General features: G+C 51.0%; 1 protein-coding gene across 3 annotated transcripts in view; it reads right to left on the minus strand.

Annotated features, from left to right (window-relative positions):
- LOC140408394 (uncharacterized) overlaps window positions 1-22,791 on the minus strand; it is a 219,392-nt gene that overhangs the window by 184,800 nt on the left and 11,801 nt on the right. For all 3 annotated transcript variants that reach the window (XR_011940099.1, XM_072495523.1, XM_072495522.1), the window contains exons 2-3: window positions 17,981-18,147; window positions 6,522-6,669 (exon numbers count right to left, since the gene is read on the minus strand). Coding sequence is in view for 2 of the 3 variants with exons in the window: in XM_072495523.1 (XP_072351624.1) it covers window positions 6,522-6,669; window positions 17,981-18,147 (315 nt within the window). In the remaining variant the exon portion in view is untranslated. The remainder of the gene's footprint in view (window positions 1-6,521; window positions 6,670-17,980; window positions 18,148-22,791) is intronic.

The raw sequence follows: 22,791 nt of genomic DNA on the forward strand, positions 1-22,791 counted from the left end.
ATAAACTTATGCAAACTTAATGCCTCTCTACACGCACCCATTGCCCCTAAACCCCATGCCAACTTAGTGCCAACACATTCCAATGCATACCCCCGCCAGCCATTGCCCTTACCGCCCCCATGGCAAGTCACCTAGTATCCTTGGACAGTTCCTTGACAGGATTGACAGTTTCTGGATAGATCTGACAGATTTGACAACTGGGCAGTGCCTGGACAGCTGCACATTTCCAGACCTCCTCCCTCCTCTTACCTGTTCTAATTTGCACACACTCCTGTTCTTCAAAAGTCCCATTTCAGTGGAGACAGCTGGTTAATTACATCCCTTGCGACCTCCATGAACCACATATGCACGGACCCAAGGTAGGTGCCGGGGGGGGGGGGGTTTGAGCAGTTCCACGATTTCTGCCACAACAGAAATGTTCTGCGTCGTGGTAAAAGTTTGGGCCATGGTCTTGTCTTTGTTGTCACAAATATTTCATAAACAGCTAATTGTCATATCTGAAACGACTGAGTTTTTTCAATGCCATTTGCTCTGTGTTTATATTTACAATGTTAGCCAAATTTCTTGTGAAAACTCAGCTTCCACTTAAGGTCAGTAAAAGCTGAGGTAACAAGTTAAAATGAGCCCATGCCGATAAAGAGTCAATTTTTCCATTTTGACTGGATGGATACAAATCCTCCTGCCATCTTTACTTATCTAATTCCTTAGCAAATGTTCAAATCTAATTAAGTATAATGTAATAAATTAGCTTTCTTTGTTAAACACTGCTTGCTGTTCTTTGTCAACACTACAACCTTCACCATCCTGAAGAACGATACAAAGGACACAACAGTAATTAATTCAATTGCCTTCAAGCTAGGGGCAGTGGAGGGTTAAATTAGTCCTGTACCTAGATCAGGTTCCTACTAGAGTGTGTGCAAGCATTGACATCAGGTGAGGACAAGGTGCTCCTCAGTTACGATTTCTTCTGCAACTCTCCACAGTCAGAAACCAATGGAGCAAGTTGTTGGCTTGTACAGTGTGGTAGTCTGTATTAGGGTTATTACGGTACCTAGGTTGGAGGTACCTGATACTGTAAAATCATTGGTGTTGGAGGTACCTGATACTGTAAGATCATTGGTGGAGCCTGCCTGCTGGTTCCTCCCAGAAAGGTGGAGTATAAGTGTCTGTTCTGTCTCTGTATAAGTTCGAGTACAATAGATGGGTCGTTTTTTGTACAGTGTGTGCAGGAGGGTTTCCTGAAACAATATGTTGACAGGCCAACAAGAGGCGAGGCCACGTTGGATTTGGTTTTGGGTAATGAACCAGGCCAGGTGTTGGATTTGGAGGTAGGAGAGCACTTTGGGGACAGTGACCACAATTCGGTGACGTTTACGTTAATGATGGAAAGGGATAAGTATACACCGCAGGGCAAGAGTTATAGCTGGGGGAAGGGCAATTATGATGCCATTAGACGTGACTTGGGGGGGATAAGGTGGAGAAGTAGGCTGCAAGTGTTGGGCACACTGGATAAGTGGGGCTTGTTCAAGGATCAGCTACTGCGTGTTCTTGATAAGTATGTACCGGTCAGACAGGGAGGAAGGCGTCGAGCGAGGGAACCGTGGTTTACCAGGGAAGTGGAATCTCTTGTTAAGAGGAAGAAGGAGGCCTATGTGAAGATGAAGTGTGAAGTTTCGGTTGGGGCGATGGATAGTTACAAGGTAGCGAGGAAGGATCTAAAGAGAGAGCTAAGACGAGCAAGGAGGGGACATGAGAAGTATTTGGCAGGAAGGATCAAGGAAAACCCAAAAGCTTTCTATAGGTATGTCAGGAATAAGCGAATGACTAGGGAAAGAGTAGGACCAGTCAAGGACAGGGATGGGAAATTGTGTGTGGAGTCTGAAGAGATAGGCGAGATACTAAATGAATATTTTTCGTCAGTATTCACTCAGGAAAAAGATAATGTTGTGGAGGAGAATGCTGAGCCCCAGGCTAATAGAATAGATGGCATTGAGGTACGTAGGGAAGAGGTGTTGGCAATTCTGGACAGGCTGAAAATAGATAAGTCCCCGGGACCTGATGGGATTTATCCTAGGATTCTATGGGAGGCCAGGGAAGAGATTGCTGGACCTTTGGCTTTGATTTTTATGTCATCATTGGCTACAGGAATAGTGCCAGAGGACTGGAGGACAGCAAATGTGGTCCCTTTGTTCAAAAAGGGGAGCAGAGACAACCCCGGCAACTATAGACCGGTGAGCCTCACGTCTGTAGTGGGTAAAGTCTTGGAGGGGATTATAAGGGACAAGATTTATAATCATCTAGATAGGAATGATATGATCAGGGATAGTCAGCATGGCTTTGTGAAGGGTAGGTCATGCCTCACAAACCTTATTGAGTTCTTTGAGAAGGTGACTGAACAGGTAGACGAGGGTAGAGCAGTTGATGTGGTGTATATGGATTTCAGCAAAGCGTTTGATAAGGTTCCCCACGGTAGGCTATTGCAAAAAATACGGAGGCTGGGGATTAAGGGTGATTTAGAGATGTGGATCAGAAATTGGCTAGCTGAAAGAAGACAGAGGGTGGTGGTTGATGGGAAATGTTCAGAATGGAGTACAGTCACAAGTGGAGTACCACAAGGATCTGTTCTGGGGCCGTTGCTGTTTGTCATTTTTATCAATGACCTAGAGGAAGGCACAGAAGGGTGGGTGAGTAAATTTGCAGATGATACTAAAGTCGGTGGTGTTGTCGATAGTGTGGAAGGATGTAGCAGGTTACAGAGGGATATAGATAAGCTGCAGAGCTGGGCTGAGAGGTGGCAAATGGAGTTTAATGTAGAGAAGTGTGAGGTGATTCACTTTGGAAGGAATAACAGGAATGCGGAATATTTGGCTAATGGTAAAGTTCTTGAAAGTGTGGCTGAGCAGAGGGATCTAGGTGTCCATGTACATAGATCCCTGAAAGTTGCCACCCAGGTTGATAGGGTTGTGAAGAAGGCCTATGGAGTGTTGGCCTTTATTGGTAGAGGGATTGAGTTCCGGAGTCGGGAGGTCATGTTGCAGCTGTACAGAACTCTGGTCCGGCCGCATTTGGAGTATTGCGTACAGTTCTGGTCACCGCATTATAGGAAGGACGTGGAGGCTTTGGAGCGGGTGCAGAGGAGATTTACCAGGATGTTGCCTGGTATGGAGGGAAAATCTTATGAGGAAAGGCTGACGGACTTGAAGTTGTTTTCGTTGGAGAGAAGAAGGTTAAGAGGAGACTTAATAGAGGCATACAAAATGATCAGGGGGTTGGATAGGGTGGACAGTGAGAGCCTTCTCCCGCGGATGGATATGGCTGGCACGAGGGGACATAACTTTAAACTGAGGGGTAATAGATATAGGACAGAGGTCAGAGGTAGGTTCTTTACGCAAAGAGTAGTGAGGCCGTGGAATGCCCTACCTGCTACAGTAGTGAACTCGCCAACATTGAGGGCATTTAAAAGTTTATTGGATAAACATATGGATGATAATGGCATAGTGTAGGTTAGATGGCTTTTGTTTCGGTGCAACATCGTGGGCCGAAGGGCCTGTACTGCGCTGTATTGTTCTATGTTCTATGTTCTATGTGTTTCCCTAGCTGCTGCATTCTGTACCTGCGCTGCTGGGGGAAACATCTAGTTCAATAAATTGATGCATGATCAATAACTCCCGAAGCGAAACATCTAGTTCAATAAAGCCTTCAAATGTCCTACAATCTCGCTTCGGGAGTTATTGATCGTGCATCATACAGTGAGTATAGATTCTCAGCAAATATTCAAAAAGAACCGAATGAGTTCCTGACATTTACTTGTAGAAGCTGCCCAGGGAGTGGGGGATGGGTTTCACACTCATCCTGATCTCTTGCTGAAACTCAGTGAACTGCCTTCGGACATCAGAGACAAATTTCTTCCTAAATTAGTCTAAGCTTTTTAATGCCTCTTCCAGCAGATTGCTGGTTCTGTTGCTATGGTTGGTGGGCGGGGAGCTGAATGGGGATTACGGTGTCCAGAATGTGCAGTATAACTGTTTTGGACTGGCTCAATGGGCTACCTGCCCCTTATCCGTTCCTGTCGTCAGTGCAAAATCCTCACACCTGAACAATACAGAATCATCGCTTGGATGAGGGATTGTCGGTAAGACGGCGGGGGGGGGGGGGGGGGGGTTGGTGTCTGACGAATGTGAGAAATATTCCTATTTTAAGGTTTGTACTTAGTATTTTTGCTGTGATTACAAAGGGAGAGAATCGTTGATTTTTGCAGGGACAATGTAACTCTTTGTAATGAGACACAAGAATGTGGGGCGAGATTCTCCGGTATCAGCGCGATGTCCGCCGACCGGCGCCGAAAATGGTGCAAATCAGTCAGGCATCGCACCGCCCCAAAGGTGCGGAATCCTCCGCATCTTGACCGGCCGAGCCCTAACGTTGAGGGGCTAGGCCCGCGCCGGACTGATTTCCGCCCCGCCAGCTGGCGCAGAAATGACATTGCCGGGTGGCGCATGCGTGGGAGCGTTAGCGGCCGCTCACGGCACGCCGCACATGCGCAGTGGAGGGAGTCTCTTCTGCCTCCGCCATGGTGGAGACCGTGGCGAAGGCGGAAGGAAAAGAGTGCCCCCACGGCACAGGCCCGCCCGCGGATCGGTGGGCCCCGATCGCGGGCCAGGCCACCATGGGGGCACCCCCGGGGCCAGATCGCCCCGCGCCCCCCCCCCCCCCGGGACCTCGGAGCCCACCCGCGCCACCTTGTCCCGCTGGTAAGAGAGGTGGTTTAATCCACGCCGGCGGGACAGGCATCCTAGCAGCGGGACTTCGGCCCATCCGGGCCGGAGAATCGCGGGGGGGGGGGCCCGCCAACTGGCGTGGCGCGATTCCCGCCCCCGCCGAATATCCAGTGCTGGATAATTCGGCAACCGGCGGGATTCACGCCAGCCCCCGGCGATTCTCCGACCCAGCGGGGGGTCGGAGAATCTCGCCCGTGGTGTCTGCTTTGACAAAGCATCGTCCAGACTCGAAACGTTAGCTCCGTTTTCTCTCCACAGACGCTGTCAGACATGCTGACATTGTCGGTAGATTCTGTTTTTGCCACAAGAATGTGGTGTACTTTTGGATTGCAGGCGGCCAGGTTGGTCAGTTGCTTCTAGAACACCAAGCTTGACAGACATGAATCAGGATTCTCCAATCCTGCGGCCAAGTTCTGACGTCGGCGTGAATAGTGGCGCAAGCCACTCCGGCGTCAATGGGCCTTGCCTGGCAGTTATCCATTCCTTCCTAGGGGGCTAGTACGGCGCCGGAGTGGTCTCCGCAGCTCCGGCACCCGAAAGCCGGCGTGCCACGGCCGGCGCGAGTTTACGTGTGCGCGCCACGGCCGGCGCGAGTTTATGTGTGCGCGCCACGGCCGGTGCAAGTTCACACATACGCGCCACGGATGGCACGAGTTCGACATGCGCGTGGGTTCCCGTCTCCGTGCCGGCTCCCGGGCAATATGGCGGTGCCCTACATGGGCCCAGCGCGGGTGAACATAGGTCCCCACGGAACCAGCCTGCCCGCCGATCGGTAGACCTCGAACGCGGACCAGGCCACCGTGGAGGCCCCCCTCCGGGGTCGGATCTCCCCGCCTCCTCACCAGGACGGCCCCCGCAGATAGAACTCCATGGTCCCGCCGTGTAGGACCATACGTAACCCATGCTGGCGGGATGCAGCCAAACTCGGCGGGCACTCGGCCCATCGAGGCCCGGAGAATCGGCGGGGGGGGGGGGGGCGCTTTCAACAGCCCCCGGCTGGTGCGCCGCCGATCCCGTGGGCGCTCGAAAAACGGCGCCGTAGAATCAGGCGAGCCAGCGTTGGGGCAGCATGGTGTGATTCTCGCGCCCCCCCCCCGTGGATTCTCCCACCTGGCGTGGGGTCGTAGAATCCCGGCCATGGTTGTAAAGAAATATCTCCCTTCCAAATACTGTCTCAAGATAAGCAAGTTAACTTTATTCACTATTGCTAATGGGTTTGTTTAATTGGAATTATATGTGTATATAAATACATTGAAGTCACCATAGTCCCAGATGACCAGAGGCCACTTTCCCCTTTGAGAGGTAGAGCGAACTGGTGGTGGTTTAACCTGAGGATCACCCATATCTCAGGTGAGGGGCAAGGTTGAGAAGGCGGGGCCTCAGCCAGTACAGAAATTGAACCCGTGTTGACATCGCTCTGCATCATGAACCAGCCTTCTAACCAAGTGAGCTAAACCAGCTCAACCCTTATATATGCCTATATAGAGGAAGTGTTAGAAAACAAGTAAAATGTTGTAACTGTTAAATGTAAGCTATTCATTTGATGCTACTGTGTTTAATTTTGTGTTTGAATTAGTTTGTTTTATCATAAAAGCTGTTTACTGGTCAGTGTTACCACTCCGGTGGTGCAGTGGCATTTCCTCACAGTTTTAGCAGTTGCAAATTATGGGTTCCAGTCCTGGATCTTAACAAAAGATTGGGGCTTCTGGCCCGGACGACTAACAGGTTTAAAATGAACTTTACCGTAATTCTGAGACCCCTCTCAGAAATTTGCAGGTTTCGAAGCTTTCCTGTGAGCTGTGAATCGTTGGTCATTGGTTGCTGTGATTTCGAAGTCAACTCATTGATTTTATCCAGCAGCCTTTGTTCTGAGAGCTCCAACTCTTGAATTCTAAAAAAAAATAAAAGTAACCAGGAGCATACGGGGCCATAAAAACAAGAGAGAAATTCTATTTTGCTATCTTTGCTGGATTTTTATATTAGTTGAGTTACGGGCTGTCACTGCTGTCAGCATCAACCAGTCCTACGCCAAGTAGAATTCAGACAGTTTCAGGTAAGGCTCTCATTAACCTGCCCTATCGAATACACCCAAATCCGAGCCTCAGAAGAGGAACTTTCCTCACATCCACCAATATGATATTTCAACAGCAACCACCCTGGCAGTATGGCTGAGTAAATATTGACAATTAAATACCATCTGTAGACCTGTATTGCAGCCCAACATAGTGGGCACTAACTCTCTGCATGCCCTCAAAAGGGCACTGGAACAGTTCCTCACTATGAGACAGAGCCATACAGATATCGATGGATAACATCTGATACATATGATTGCCTGAGCTGACTTTAATTGCCAGGAGTGAGGCAGGGGGGGGGTGGTAACGGCTTGTTGTGATGATCCACCCATCGGGAAAGTGAGGCAGCCTTGATGGACCACATGTTTTTTCCTCAGAACTGGATTCAAACTGCCACCTGCTCCATTTTGACCGTACTCACCTATTCTCCAGCAGGCCGAGGAGGTAACTTCAGAAACAAAGCAAGGTGTAAAACAGCGACAAAATCAAACGCATTCGCTAAAACTAATTAAAATAGACAATTACAGTTCAATTATCAGAAGACAATTATTTTCCTTTGATGAGGACATTTTTATTTCAACATTTTTCCTGGGCATTTGTGTGGCGTTGTCATCCTTTAAATATAATTTTTGTTATTCAAATAGCTCATCTCCATAACCTGTTCAGGCGGAGCATCCGTGGCTTGTTTCATTCAATCCTTGGAATTTTTTAATTCACGCTCCAATAATTGTCCATTTCAGTCAATTCCACCAGTGTGAATCTAAAAAAAATCTAGCACTTTGACTTAATGACATTCTAAATTATAAATGCACTTTGCATTCAACAAGCAGGAAGGGAGTGATGCAGTGACTGTATCCTCGCTACCACTGAGGACACATTCACACTAATGAGGATTTTCTGCTATTCTTACAATACATCGACTTCCAAAGCTCACTGAGATAAAGGTTCAAAGTGTTCCTGCGAAATTATTTGAACGTATGGTTGTTGAAGCTGTAATGGGCCATAATTTCTAATTTCATTCTTTATTCATGAAATTTCCAATTCCCTGCTGATGCTCGCCTGCCAACTTGGAAACTATTGTAACAAGAAGAAAATGTTATTAAAAAGAAATGTAGGGTGCAATTTAACGTCCAAAAATCAGAGTCCCGTTCTGTATAGCGGGGTGTTTCTCGATGGCTGCAGCACCGCAAACAGCCGCGCTGTCAAATGGGACACCTTTTTTTTTCTGGCCTCGGTCAGGAATGCCAAAGCTGAACTTACCTCACTCCTTGCACTGATGAGCTCAGCTCAGCTCGTCAGTGCAGGAAGAGATCGGGGTGCCCGTTTTTAATGCCACCCCAATCTCTCAGTCCCCTTGGACTACTCACCCTTTGGATGTCCCCAATGCCCCATCTTAGCTCTTAAGGAGTCCTCGAGCCCCCCTCACCCGACCTCTTAAGCGCAGGGCACCCTCTGGCCCGATCCCTGACTCGGGCAACCTGGGAACCGGGCACCTTGACACTGTCAGCTTGGCATCCTGGCAGTACTCCCTGCCAGGCTGGCAGTGCTACCTTGGCACCCAAGAAGGGCCCATGCGGCACTGCCAGGGTGCCGGGGTGGCACTGCTAAGGTGCCAGGCTGGCAGCAGGAGAGCCAGAGACCCACCCTGTCCAGAGCCCGACCACCCAGGGGCCTCGATGGCCTGGGAGACCCCCCTCCAGATGCCATTATGCCTGGTCTACATTTGTGTGGATCAGTGCTAAATGGTGCCATAGCGAGGATTCCGAGTGCGGGCATTTGTTCCCGGACCGCGGGAGAATTGGGCGCCGGCCTATTTAAATGAGCCCAATGGTTCACGTAAATATGTAAATCTGGATCTCGCCCAGCAAAGTTTCACGAGATCTAGCAAGCCGCTCAGAGTGTCGAAAATCTCGCGAGAGGCCGCTCGCAAGACTTAACGGCTGCGGTGATATGCGTACGTACCTAGTTATCCATTAATGTATATAGTTATCTATATGACCTCCGACCAGCAGGTGGTGATAGAGATCTTCCATGTGACTCCAGAGGTCCAGCCGTTGGCATACCAGAAGACAGTCGCATTAGCAGTAGCTCCAGGAGAATTTACCTATTCGTTACCATTTGCTTTATAGTTCATTAGTTATATTTCCACCTGTTCATTTTGTTCATAAACTATCTTATTAGATGTTCTGAGTGCATCTTTACCATGGCCACAACACAGAACATAACGGCCTCATCGCATCACCAAGTCGGGCACGACAAGGCCGTTCGATTGAGCCTTTAGTCACTGACCCCTTTCACTATTTCTATGCCACAGCTATAAAGATTCAGATTCTAGAAACCATTGTGGTTTGGCCTTATCAAATCTGAAAATCAGAAAATAATCAGATAAAGAAGCATGCTGCCAGAGACCAATCAGAACAAACAATGTGGGAGCATATCTGATCAGCTATTGAAACAACCACTCACATTCAAATGAAAAATAATGGGATCATTTTTCCTGATACGATGGAGAATCGGGCATCAGGGGAAAACCGGGATCGACGCCAGGTGTTGACCTGATCGTAATGCTCCAACCGCTCATGGTGCCGGGATTGAGGTCCACAACCACACGCCAGCGGGAGAATGTAAATGAATGCATCCATTTAGCAGGCCTGGTACCCTGTGCTCCGACATTTAGAATACTGTGAGCAATTTTGGGCCCCACACCTCAGGAAGGACATACTGGCACTGGAGCGGGTCCAGCGGAGATTCACACGTATGATCCCAGGAATGGTAGGCCTAACATACGATGAACATCTGAGGATCCTGGGATTATATTCATTGGAGTTTAGGAGGTTGAGGGGAGATCTAATAGAAACTTACAAGATAATGAATGGCTTAGATAGGGTGGATGTAGGGAAGTTGTTTCCATTAGCAGGGGAGACTAGGACCTGGGGGCACAGCCTTAGAATAAAAGGGAGTCACTTTAGAACAGAGATGAGGAGAAATTTCTTCAGCCAGAGAGTGGTGGGTCTGTGGGATTCATTGCCACAGAGGGCGGTGGAGGCCGGGACGTTGAGTGTCTTTAAGACAGAAGTTGATAAATTCTTGATTTCTCGAGGAATTAAGGGCTATGGAGAGAGAGCGGGTAAATGGAGTTGAAATCAGCCATGATTGAATGGCGGAGTGGACTCGATGGGCCGAATGGCCTTACTTCCGCTCCTATGTCTTATGGTCTTATGGTCTTATGGACAGCAGACCTAGAGGACAGCAGATCGAGCAGACAGCAGGCCAAGGGGACAGCAGACCGAGGGGACAGCAGACCGAGGGGACAGCAGACCGAGGGGACAGCAGACCGAGAGGACAGCAGATCGAGCAGACAGCAGATCGAGCAGACAGCAGACCGAGGGGACAGCAGACCGAGGGGACAGCAGACCGAGGGGACAGCAGACCGAGGGGACAGCAGACCGAGGGGACAGCAGACCGAGGGGACAGCAGACCGAGGGGACAGCAGACCGAGAGGACAGCAGACCGAGAGGACAGCAGATCGAGCAGACAGCAGACCGAGAGGACAGCAGATCGAGCAGACAGCAGACCGAGGGGACAGCAGATCGAGCAGACAGCAGACCGAGAGGACAGCAGATCGAGGGGACAGCAGACCGAGGGGACAGCAGACCGAGGGGACAGCAGACCGAGAGGACAGCAGACCGAGGGGACAGCAGACCGAGGGGACAGCAGACCGAGGGGACAGCAGACCGAGGGGACAGCAGACCGAGGGGACAGCAGACCGAGAGGACAGCAGACCGAGAGGACAGCAGATCGAGCAGACAGCAGACCGAGAGGACAGCAGATCGAGCAGACAGCAGACTGAGGGGACAGCAGACCGAGGGGACAGCAGACCGAGAGAACAACAGACAACAAACAGGACAGCAGACCGAGAGGACAGCAGACCGAGCAGACAACAAAGACGACAGCAGACAGAGAGGACAGCAGACAGAGGACAGCAGACCGAGAAGACTGCTGGGACGGCATCGGTTCTTATACTCCACCTCTCAGGGCGGAGCTATGTACATCAGCCAATGGTAGACTCCTGGGTCTAACCAATGGTCATCCACCTCTCAGGTACCGCAATACCTGGTATTACCACACAACCATTGTTTCTTAAGGTTCTATCACTTCAGCCATCATCACCGAAAACGCACTGGGTCAGCTGTTGGCCATGGCTAAGCATGTGACCCTTAGCTGGCCTTGGGGCAACAAGCAAAATGGCACGGGTGGCCAGCCTTTGAGATCTCAAAGGACCCGACTACCCTAATTTTAACTTAAATTCCTATCTATTTCTAACATTTAGCTTTAAAGTTGTTCTTCCCTACATTTGTTTAACCCTGGGACCACAATTGTTATTGAGCTGAACGTCTCCACCTCTGATTTGTTTTGGACATTGGGACTATTTTAGGTTGTTAACCCAATCGGTGGAGTGGCAAGCTTCCCCTTTGCTCCTTACCAGAGCCAATCCATTAAGAGCCCGCCTCTGGACTCCTCAACTAGTTAGGGAGGATGGGAAGGATGAAGAAGCCATTTTGTCAGAGGAACGATTCCTAATTAAAGGGACCATAGCATGTGTCAGATATTTCAGGCTGCAGCAGCCACAGTAATGGTGAGGAGACCTGGGAACGCTGTTCTCTTGGGTCTCCCACTATTATTCAGAGGGACAACTGAGGGAGCAGAGGTGTAGCAATGTGGTGAGCTCTCCTAAGGGCAAGAGGATAAAGACAACTTCTTTACCAAGCAGGATTGGATGGAAGTGGTGCAGAAAGTGAGCTGTAGTTGGGTGTTCCCTCTAACCTGGAGATGTTGGGGAGGGTTTAAACTAACTTGGCGGGGGCCGGGATCCCGAGAGAAGGTTCTGCATGGAGCGATTCACAGCCAAAATTAGAAGAGACATCAAGCGAGTCAGGAAGGCATAGAATTTCTAGACCTGTTAAGTCACAGGGAAGTTTGGCAAGATTGGACGGTATTTATTTTAATGCAAGGAGTCTGACAAACAAGGCAGATGAATTGAGGGCACAAATTAAAACATGGGGTATGATGTAATTACTGTCACTGAGACATGGTTGAGAGAGGGGAAGAATTAGCAGCTCAATATTCCAGGATATGGGGGGCGGGATTCTCTGATCCTGAGGCTAAGTGTTGATGCCGTCGTAAAGGCCGTCGCGTTTCACGACGGCGTCAACATGACCCCAGGAGCAGCAATTCTGACCCTTACAGGGGACCAGCACGGCACTGGAGGTACCCACGCTGCTCCAGCTGCTGATACCGGTGTCAAATGGGTGCCGCGGGTCTGCGTGTGCGCTGTGCGACCGGCGCCAATGCGCGCATGCGCAGTGCGACCGGCGTGATTGTGCCGTGGCCCCCTTCTCCACGCCAGCCCCGATGCAACATGGCGTAGGGCTACAGGGGCCGGCGCGGAACAATACAAAAGAGGCCCCCAGCCCGAGAGGCCGGCCCGCCGATCGGTAGGCACCGATCACGGGCCAGGCCACAGCGGAGCCCCCCCTGGGGTTGGACCTCCCCTCCCCCCCACCATGCCACCCCCGGATGGATGCACGCTGAGGTCCCGCCGTGTAAGACCACACATGACGCCGGCGGGACTCGGATTTATTTTACGGCAGCTCGGCCCATCCCGGGTGGAGAATCGCTGGGGGGGGGGGGCCGCTCTACCCAGCGGCGCACCGACCGCGCCGGCGCCAATGGTGCCGATTCTCAGCTCTCCGGAGAATTGTCAGGGTGGCAGTGCGCAATTCACATCCGGCCCAGCGATTCTCCGACCCAGCCTGGGCTGAGAGAACCCCGCCCGGGATCTTCAAGCGAATAGGGAAGTAGATAAAAGAGGAGGAGGTGTTGCAATTTTGATCAGCGAATCAATTGCAGCAGTAAAGAGGGACAACATAAAATCATAGAATTCCTACAGTGCAGAAGGAGTCCATTAGGCCCATCGAATCTGCACTGACCCTCTGAAAGAGCTCCAAGCAAGCTCATTTGCCCACCTTATTCCTATAACCCGCTAACCTAGCCTACACATCTCTGGACACTAATGGGCAATTTAGCACGGCCAATCCACCTAACCTGCACATCATTGGAGTGTGTGAGGAAACCGGAGCACCCGGAGGAAACCCACGCAGACACGTGGAGAATGTGCAAACTCCACACAGACAGTCACCCGAGGCCGGAAATGAACCTGGATCTCTGGTGTGGTGAGGCAGCAGTGCTAACCCTGTACCGCCCGAAGGCTCATCAAATGAAGCCTTATGGGTAGATGTTAAAAAGGAGCAACTACATTGCTGGGAATGTTCTAAGGCCCCCTTAACAGTCCGAGACAAATAGAAAAGCAGACATGTAGGCAAATTTCAGAGAAGTGAAAAAGTAATAAGACAGTGATAGTGGGGGTTTCAACATCTCCAATATTAACTGGGGTGGTAATAGTGGGAAAGGTTTAGAGGGAGTGAAATTCTTACAATAGCTCGAGGAGAACTTTTTAAGCCAGCATGTAGATGGTCCTATGAAAGAGAAGGTGGTCTGTGTTAATCAAAAACAACCGCCTAACTTTTCTAATCCCATTTTCCAGCAGTTGGGCCCATCGTATTGTATGCCCTCGGACCACAAGTGTACATCTAAATGATTTTTTCTCTTTTAAAAAAAAAATTTAGAGTACCCAATTATTTTTTCCAATTAAGGGGCAATTTAACGTGGCCAATCCACCTATCCTGCACATCTTTGGGTTGTGGGGGCGAAACCCACGCAGACACGGGGAGAATGTGCAAACTCCTCACGGGCAGTGATCTAAATGATTTTTAAATGTAATGAGGGTCTCTGCCTCCAGCACCCATTCTGGCAGCAAATTCAAACTCCCACCACCCTCTGGGTAAAATTTCCTTACATCCCCTCTAAACCACCTGCCCCTTATCTTAAACCTTTGCTGAATGATCCATAATACTCAGAAATCAACTGTAATTTCCCTGTAACTTCTACAGAGGTTTGGTGGATTATGTGCAGCTGAATGGGAGCCGCTCCGAGGAAATTATGGGTCAGTGCATCAAGTGCTAGTTGTCTGCTCGTCCCTCTCTAAAATCCAGAATGGTGCTGTTTCTGACTTGGGTGTAAATCGATTGCAAATCCTGCCTCAAAGATTTAAGTCTCTGGCCCAAACTCATTTCAATAATACGTGCAGGATCAGCTGTAGACTCAGATGATTTCAGGAAGCACACTCTTATGATGGGAGAATAGGAACAGAAGAAATAGGAGCAAGCCCATCAAGCCTGCTCTGCTATTCAAACAGACCACGGCAGATCATCTATCTCTATGCCATTTTCCCCACTATACCCAAATTCTTTGAAGTCATTAGTATCCAGAAATCTAGCAAACTCTGTATTAAACATGCTCAATAACTGAGCCTCCACAGCCCTTTGGAGTAGCGAATTCCAAAGATTCACCAATCTCTGGGTGAAGAAATTCCTCCTCATCTCACTCTTAAGTGGCCCGCCGCAAATTCTGAGACTGTCCCCTCTGGTTCGAGACTCACCAGATAAGTGAGTTGATGCCGGGGTGTGATTAGTGTCGTTCTACAACAGCAAAACTGGCGCTGCATCTGGACCAATTCAACAGCTGTTAAGGGGCTAGCTCCAGCGCCACGTGGAACACAATCGATTCCAATGAGAAACGGTGCAGCATTCACCGGGTTCGGGATTGACACTCAGGAGGCTGACAGGCTGCAGCTGCATATACACACTGCACTCCTCACACGCACCATCCCAGCCAACAAGATGGCAGCAAGACGAGTGGCACCAAGGTTTACTGTCGCGGATCTGGAGACGCTGCTGGATGCCATGGCGGAGAGGCAGGCAACCCTGTACCCCGAAGTGGGAAGGAGACTGCCAGCCGCCGCTGTTCGTTGTGCATGGACGCAGGTGCCAGAGGTCGTCAGCGGCGTGGAAAACACCGCGAGGACCGGCCTAGAGTACCGAAAGAAACTGCACGATTTCCTAATGGAGGCATGGGTGAGTAGGCAACACTGTGCCTCTAACACCAACCCCCTGACCTCACCCCTGTTACCAACCCCCCCTCCCCAAGAGGGTGGTCGAACCCCCACCCTGCACCACATGTCGGCACCCTTACCGCCCGCCAAGGCCGGGTGCGGTGGCCACTGAAGCCACCAGCTATCCACCCCGTCACTGTGCATTTTCTGTATTCCGCCCCCACCCCCACCCTCCCTCCCAGGAGAAGGCTGCTCACAACCGCTGAGAGCGGGAGAAGACCGGAGGGGGACCACGGGTCCTGTGGCACCTCACCGCAGAAGAACAGAGGGCACGAAGAAAGGGCAGTCGCCGGGGCGGAGGTTGGCATTGGGCAAGGAGGTGAGACCTGCTGAGTTTCAATTCTCCATGGCACATGTGTCCACCCCTCCAACAACCCCCCCCCCCACCCCCCCCCCACACCACACCATAAGAATTCTGCAAGTTTCAACTATGTCACCGTTCAGTCTTCACCCAAGAGTAAATAAACGTTACAGGAATGGGGGAGAAACAAGAGAACATCAAACAGGAATTGAACACGATCAAATTGATTGCACCATTACTAGAGAGATTTACTAGAAAGGTGGAGAGACTGGAGAAGCTGGAGTTCATCTCCTTATACCAGAGAAGGTTCAGCAAAGATTTGATCAAGCTGTTCAAACCGTTTCGATTGGCAGAAAGGGTCGGTAACGAAAGGACACAGGTGTGCGGTGCGGCAGCACACTTACGATGGGCCAAATGCCCTCCTTCTGTATTTTATCATTCTTTGATTGTACTATTGTAGCACCATCGATCACATGCAAGGCGAGACGTAGAGAACTTCAATCGAGGCTTTATTGAGCAGACTTGTTCCCCAGCAGCTCAGTTACAGAATGCAGCTGCGGGGAGTAAACCGGGTTCTTATACCCCGCCTTTCTGGGTGGAGCCCAGTAGGCGGCAGATCCAATCAGGACCCAGTATCTGTCCACCAATAGCCCCTCGGCATCATGGTGTACCGTATTACCCCTAATACCTGCTCAGCAAAACCCAGCTCTAATAGGTAAGAAGGACCCATTGCCAACACTATTTAAATCAGTCATGCAGTATAGGCTGGTTGCTGGTTTGTCATGTTGGGCTGCTGATTTACTTTCAGATGCTTTTTGACCTGCTTTCCACTTCCTCAATATTCCTCCTTCTGTCCACAGCTTCCAGAGTGGCAACTGACTGAGAACCTGGGAGCCCGATCTGCAGGACCTACAGCCATTCCTCACCTTACAATCTTCCCCTGCTGTCTGAAGCCAGAATACACCACCAGTTTAAGAGATGCCGGTTACCTTTAAATAATGTCATAGACACCTAATATTCATGCAAGGTGTGCATCCAATGAACAGCATGGAGTAGTGCTGACGCATGATAATGAGCAAGTTGCTCGGTACAATACTAACAGATCCATTCAGTGCACCTCCATGTATTTTGCATGCATGTTTGTGAGGGTAATTCAATGTTTTAGCCAAGCTTTCTCCCCCTTTTTATTTAATTTTTCCACTCTTGCTTCTTTCTCTCTCTAACAGTAGAGCGACCATAAATTTCTGCTGGTCAAGAAACAGTTCTAGTGATATCCTATTGTTCTCATTTCATAGCTATTAACTCTTCAGAAACTCAATAGCCACTGTTGCTAAAAAATGTTGCAGCCCGTATTTGATTCACACTTTCATTTGCATCATAATACACCAGAATCTAGAATCACACACTGTCTACCGCACAAGGCACAAGTCAGGAGTGTGATGGAGTACTCTCCACTTGCCTGGATGAATGCTGTTCTAACAACACACAAGCTCAGCACCATCCAGGACAAAGCAGCCCCCTTCATTGGCACAGCATTCATCATCTTAAACATTCACTCTCTCCACCACCAATGCTCAGTGGCAGCAGTGTGTACCATCTACAAGATGCACTACTATCATAGAATCCCTGTACTGCAGAAGTCGGATATTCATTCAGTTGAGTCTGCACCAAATCTCCGAAAGAGCACTCCACCTAGGCCCACTCCCCCACCCTATCCCTGTAACCCCACGCATTGATCATGGTCAATCCACCTAACCTGCACATCGTTGGTCTGTGGGGGGAAACCAGAGCACCCAAAGAAAACCCACACAGACACTGTGAGAATGTGCAAACTCCACACAGTCACCCAAGGCCGGAATCAAACCCAGGCCCCTGGCGCTGTGAGGCAGCAGTGCTAACCACTGTTCCGACGTGCCGCACTACTCCAATGTTCCTTTCGACAGCACTTTCCAAACACGTGACCTCTACCACCTAGAAGGACAGGGGCAGCAGAAGACTGGGAACACTGTCATATGCAAGTACCCCCCCCCCCCCCCCCCCCCCCAACCTCCTCAAGACACATACCTTTTGGAACTCTTTCTCCATTCCTTCACTGTTGCTGGGTCAAAATCCTGGAACTCCCTTCCCGACAGCATGTGGGCGTTCCTACACCACATGGTCTGCAGCAGCTCAAGAAGACGACTCATCACCACCTTTCCGAGGGGAATTAGGGGTGAGCAACAAATGCTGGTCCAGCCAGCGAGGCCCACATCCCATGAATGAATAAAAAAGGAAGTGATTTAGCTCATCGTGCCCGGACAGGCTCACTAAAATAGCTTTGCAATGAGTCCACTCGATTGCTCCAACCCTTTACCCCTGCAAATCTAGCTATTGTTCATGATGTTATTCTAAAGGTCACTAATGCATCATATTTCATGTGAGTTCCTCTTGTTTCGAACTGCAAATGAGTGTGTAGAGATTTTAGGAAATCGGTCATCCTGATCGCACTCCTGCAATGCTTTCTAAATACAGGCAGAAAAGTAGCAGTTTCAGTTGCTATTACATTTGTTGACCTCACCAGCCAATTAACAATCCTCATGTTTGCTAAGGTAAGCAATAGTAGCCGGAAGCGCGAGATTACTTTTTGAGGGTGAGGCAGGTGTTGCTTTCCCTTTATCCTCCCTTTCCCTCCTGACAACCCGGTAACCTGAACCAGTTTGAAGTTGTCAGATATGCGCGAGAAAAATAATGAATGCCACAGCCCCCTGCATGCCCCTACCTTCTTTGTGAAGCAGCCTCCATCCATCTGGAGTTGTCAACGGTTTGTTTGAGGATCTTCTCCGACTGTGCGAGTTCCTCCAACCTCTGATCGAGGGCCTCGATTTCACGCTTGTTAGTCTCCCACTCATTGTGTTTTGTTCCTTCACTCTTTGCCTCCTCTAGATCCTGCAATTGCCAGGAGGTGCCAATGGTTACATTAACATTCAGTACATCTGTTCCATCATTTCTGGGTGAGATGATACGATAACTAATCTCCTTCACTTTATCGTTCAGGGAATCCATCTGAAGATAAAACAATGCTGCCTTTCATTGGGATCAACTGAACCCAAGAAATATTGTACTGCTGAAAACGCTTCAGTCTTTAAACAGCGGAGATATTTTTACTCTGAGACAGCCTCTGTTGGGATAACTGCGGTGACCGGCTGCTCAAATGGCATCTCCACAATGCGCAAAGAGTCATTTATTTATTCATGATGAAAGGGCCATGCTGTTAGCTCCATTGGACAAACTGGACATGTAATATTGATGGAGCTCTCTAATATTACAGCTTCAGAGAACTCCCAACAATGGCATCACATCAGGGGACCTTCACATTAGATTCACACAAATGCTTTCAATATTGTCTCAATCTTACAGGGGAACACTTGAGTAGCCAACCTTTAAAACTTCAGTCTTACAAAGATGAATACGATTCTCTGACCCAGGTTTTTGGAACAAAGAATTACAATGATTTTAAAGCCCAGTTGAGAATTTTTTGATCTTTTGTGTAATGTTTTGGGAGTTAAGGCTCCCAAGTACTAGAGTTTGGACTACAAATATTGGCATTATACTAATAATCTATTTTATTACCTGTACAAATAAAACATGGATACTCTGGGGATTCTCTGGGGATAAAGGTAACAACCTATAGCTCCTATAGGGAAGAATAGGCGGGGTTCTCCGTCAGCTGATGACGGAATCGGGAAATGCGATTGGGCGGAGAATTGGTTTTGATGTCGAAATTGCGACGGGCACCAGTTTCACGCCAAATTGCAATTCTCCATTGCCTTGACAGCAGCGTCAATGCATTTCAGAACACACATATCATTAGTGGGCCTGACCCGTGTTCTCTGGGCCTCCGCGATGCTCTGCCTCCACTGCGGCGAATTTCCGATGGCGTGGTTCACTTGCGCTTTTAAAAATCGCGATACAGGCGCCGTGCCTGCTGAGGGAGAGGGGGTATGGAAAGGGTCCAACATCGCCATAGTGTGCTGACAGTCTTGCCGCTGGCTGGGAGGGCTTCTACCAGGGCCGGGGGGAGTAGCGGGGTGGGGGGGGGTGACCAGGAGGTGGGCTATGGGGTCAGGGTGGACAGGCAGGGACACCATTGTTATGGCCCGCAAGGCAGCCATGCAGCTGCGTATAACTCTGACTGCCCACTGTGAACTCATCACCACAGGTCATAAGGGTCTCCCCCAATAGGTGCCCTCTGGCCCCAGCTGACCCATCAGCGGGATGGACGCGTTCCAGCACAACCGGTGTCATCTTGTTGGTTGGGATGTGTGTGTGCGGGGATTGTAATGTGTATATGCAGCTGCAGCTTGTCAGCCTCCTGAGTGTCAATCACAAATCTTGCACAGGTTTTCATTGGAATTGATGGTGTTCCACGTGGCACTGGTGCTAGCCCTCCACGGTCGCTGAATCGGTCCAGGTTCGGTGCCAGTTTTGCTGTCGTGGAAGTCCACGAATCCTGCCCAGCATTAACACTTAGTCTCAGGAACAGAGAATCCCACCAAATGTGTTCATCCGTTGCCAGAAAAACATGGGGCTGGATTCTCCCAAAATGGGGTCATGTCCCCACGCCAGTGTAAAAACACAGACTTTGCACTTCCGAGATTCCTGAAAAAAATACAATACTGTTCACTTACCTGCAGGGTAGTAGCAGGGACCCGGAGTGCTTCACTCAGCTCTGGCTGTGGATACGGGCCCCCCCACATCCAGTTTCGAGTTCGGGCATGCGCACAGCGGCGGCCTCCAGCGGCCGCACCGTGCGCTATGGCGGACTCAGACCGCGGAGGCATCTGGAAGATGTAGGCCCCCACCCCGCCCCGATCGGCCACAGGCCCGAGGATCCGTCCGGCTTGATCTCTCCCCGGGCCGCCCAACAGTGTGGCATGGGGCTGAGTCCGCGTCCATCACGCGAGTATCCCGACCGGCCATACCACAGCCAGTACAGGATTGCCTGTTGTAGTCAGTATCAGCAAAGCACTCGCGTTAGGTTCCACCCTGGTTACAACAGGTAATATCAGCAACATTTCTGTCCACAGTCCTTTCAAATGACACCAACACCACGCTGATGTGAGTCAACACAAGTATCGCCCCGTGTGCCCGGGCAGTGCCAGTGGTGGGGAAGTGGGGGGGGGGGGGCGGGTACATTGGTGAGGGGTGGTGTTTGGGGACAGCGGGTTCTATTTTAAAATTTTTGTATCTAAAGGGCGCCCTGATCTTCCAGGGCATAAGTTGTTGGCAGGGCTTTCTGGGACCGCCCCCCCCCCCCATTGAATTTCTTTGTCTCAGTCCCTAACAATATGACAGAAGCCGCCACTAGGGCTGACGGTTACCATGCCTGCAAAGATATGAGAACATTCACTCTGTAGGTCTCAATAAGATCATCCCTCACTCTCCTAAACTCCATTGGATAGAGGCCCAACCTGTCCAACCAATCAAGGTGCCAGAGGGAGAGAGAATAGGGCGCACTGTTTGTGGGAAGGGCTTCTGGCCCAGGGAGGTGAAGGCGACAGAAGATCTCAACATCGTGTCAAGCTCAAAAGTCATTGAGATCGATGTTCTACTCCAATGAGGCACCCTTCTATAACAGCGTTTCTGATACATTTTCCTTCATCTTCAATCCCGGGCTTTACCTCTGACTCCTCCCACCCCACTATGATTGCCAAGGTCCTCAACCACATCCAATCCATTTCCCACACTTCAGCTCCCACCCCTTCCCCTCCCACCCAGAACTGCGATAGAGTTCACTTGTCCTCGCTTTCCTCCACCAAATGCATTTTCCCTCCCCTCCCCTATCAACTTTCCAAAAGGGCCCTATACTCTGCGACATTGTGATCCCCTCTACTATCATCCCCAGTGCCCTTTCCCTTTCCCACAGCACCTTCCCATGAAATGTACTCCTTTTAATTTAGTCTACTGTATTCACTGTTCACAATGTGGTCTCGTGAACACTGGGGAGGCCAAATGCAAACTGGGTGACTGCATCGTGGAACACCTCCGATCAGTCCACGAGCGTGATCCGAGCGTCTGGCTGTTTGCCATTTTAATTCATCACCTTAATCTCATACTCACATTTCTGGCCTTGGCTTGCTACAGTGTTCCTCCAGGAGCAACACCTTGGGCGAAATTCTCCGTTATCGGCGGAAAGTCCGCCGATCGGCGCAAAAAACGGCGCAAATCCGACTTGCGTCACGTCGGAAAAATGGGTCGATAGTCTCCGGCCCGAAATGGGCTAGCAGCGACGTAATGGGATCCGCGCTTGCGCAGTGGTTCACGCCGTGCAGCGTCATACGCGCCGCACGGCGTGACGGCTCATAAGGCCGCGCTGCTCCCCCCCACCCGACCGGAACACCCGACCGCAACACCCGACTGGATGGCTGGCCGCCGCTCAGCCCCGAGGTTCGAGTCACGCGATGTGGAGGCGCTCCTGGACGCGGTGGAGCAGAGGAGGGACGCCCTGTATCCCGGGCACGGCCGCAGAGTTGCCCCACGCCACAGCCGGCGTCTGTGGAGGGAAGTGGCAGAGGCTGTCACCACTGTGGCCCTGACACCACTGACAGGCACCCAGTGCCACAAGAAGGTGAACGACCTCGTCAGAGCAGGCAGGGTGAGCCTCCCCCATATCCCCCCCTCCCCCATATCCCCCCCTCCCCCATATCCCCCCTCCCCCATATCCCCCCATAACCCCAAGTGAATCCAGCCCTAACCTTAACCTCTGCAATGCACGCGCAACCGATGGCGTGCATTCATATACCCTGCCACCCCCCCCCCCCACAGGAGAAGCGCGCACACAACAATAGGGAGCATGTGAGGACTGGAGGAGGCCCCGCTGATGAGAGGCCACTGACCGAACACCAGGAAAGGGCCCTGGAACTGGCTGGTGGACCTGAGGACCGGGAGGTTGCTGATGCAGAGGTCGGGGGCGTAGTAGCAAGTGAGCCACCGACAGCCCGTCCCCATATCCCCCCTCCCCTATATCCCCCTCCCCCGTATCACCTGATCACTGCCTGATGTCTAACCATGCATGCTTCATTGTGTATCGCAGGACCAAACGTCCAGGCACCCATCCCCGCAGATGCAGACCGCCCGCAGGATGCCCCTCGGAGGCCAAGGGAGACGGAGAGACCCGGACCCTCCGGCATGCGACGCCCGCAGGATACCCTCAGAGGCCTCGGGAGACGGAGAGACCCGCACCCTCCGGCATGCGACGCCCGCAGGATGCCCCTCGGAGACCATGGGAGACGGAGAGACCCGCACCCTCCAGCATGCGACGCCCGCAGGATGCCCCTCGGAGACCACGGGAGACGGAGAGACCTGGAGCAACAGGGAGACGACACCCCCGTCACGTGCGGGAGCGACCACCCAGCGATGAGGGGGGCAGCCACAGGCCCCCGTCACATCCGAGCCAGGACACCACTACCCGGGACACCACTACCCGAGACACCACTACCCGGGACACCACTACCCGGGACACCACTACCCGGGACACCACTACCCGGGACACCACTACCCGGGACACCACTACCCGGGACACCACTACCC

The sequence above is a fragment of the Scyliorhinus torazame genome, chromosome 3 (genome assembly GCF_047496885.1).
Source record: "Scyliorhinus torazame isolate Kashiwa2021f chromosome 3, sScyTor2.1, whole genome shotgun sequence".
NCBI classification, from domain to species: Eukaryota; Metazoa; Chordata; class Chondrichthyes; order Carcharhiniformes; family Scyliorhinidae; genus Scyliorhinus; species Scyliorhinus torazame.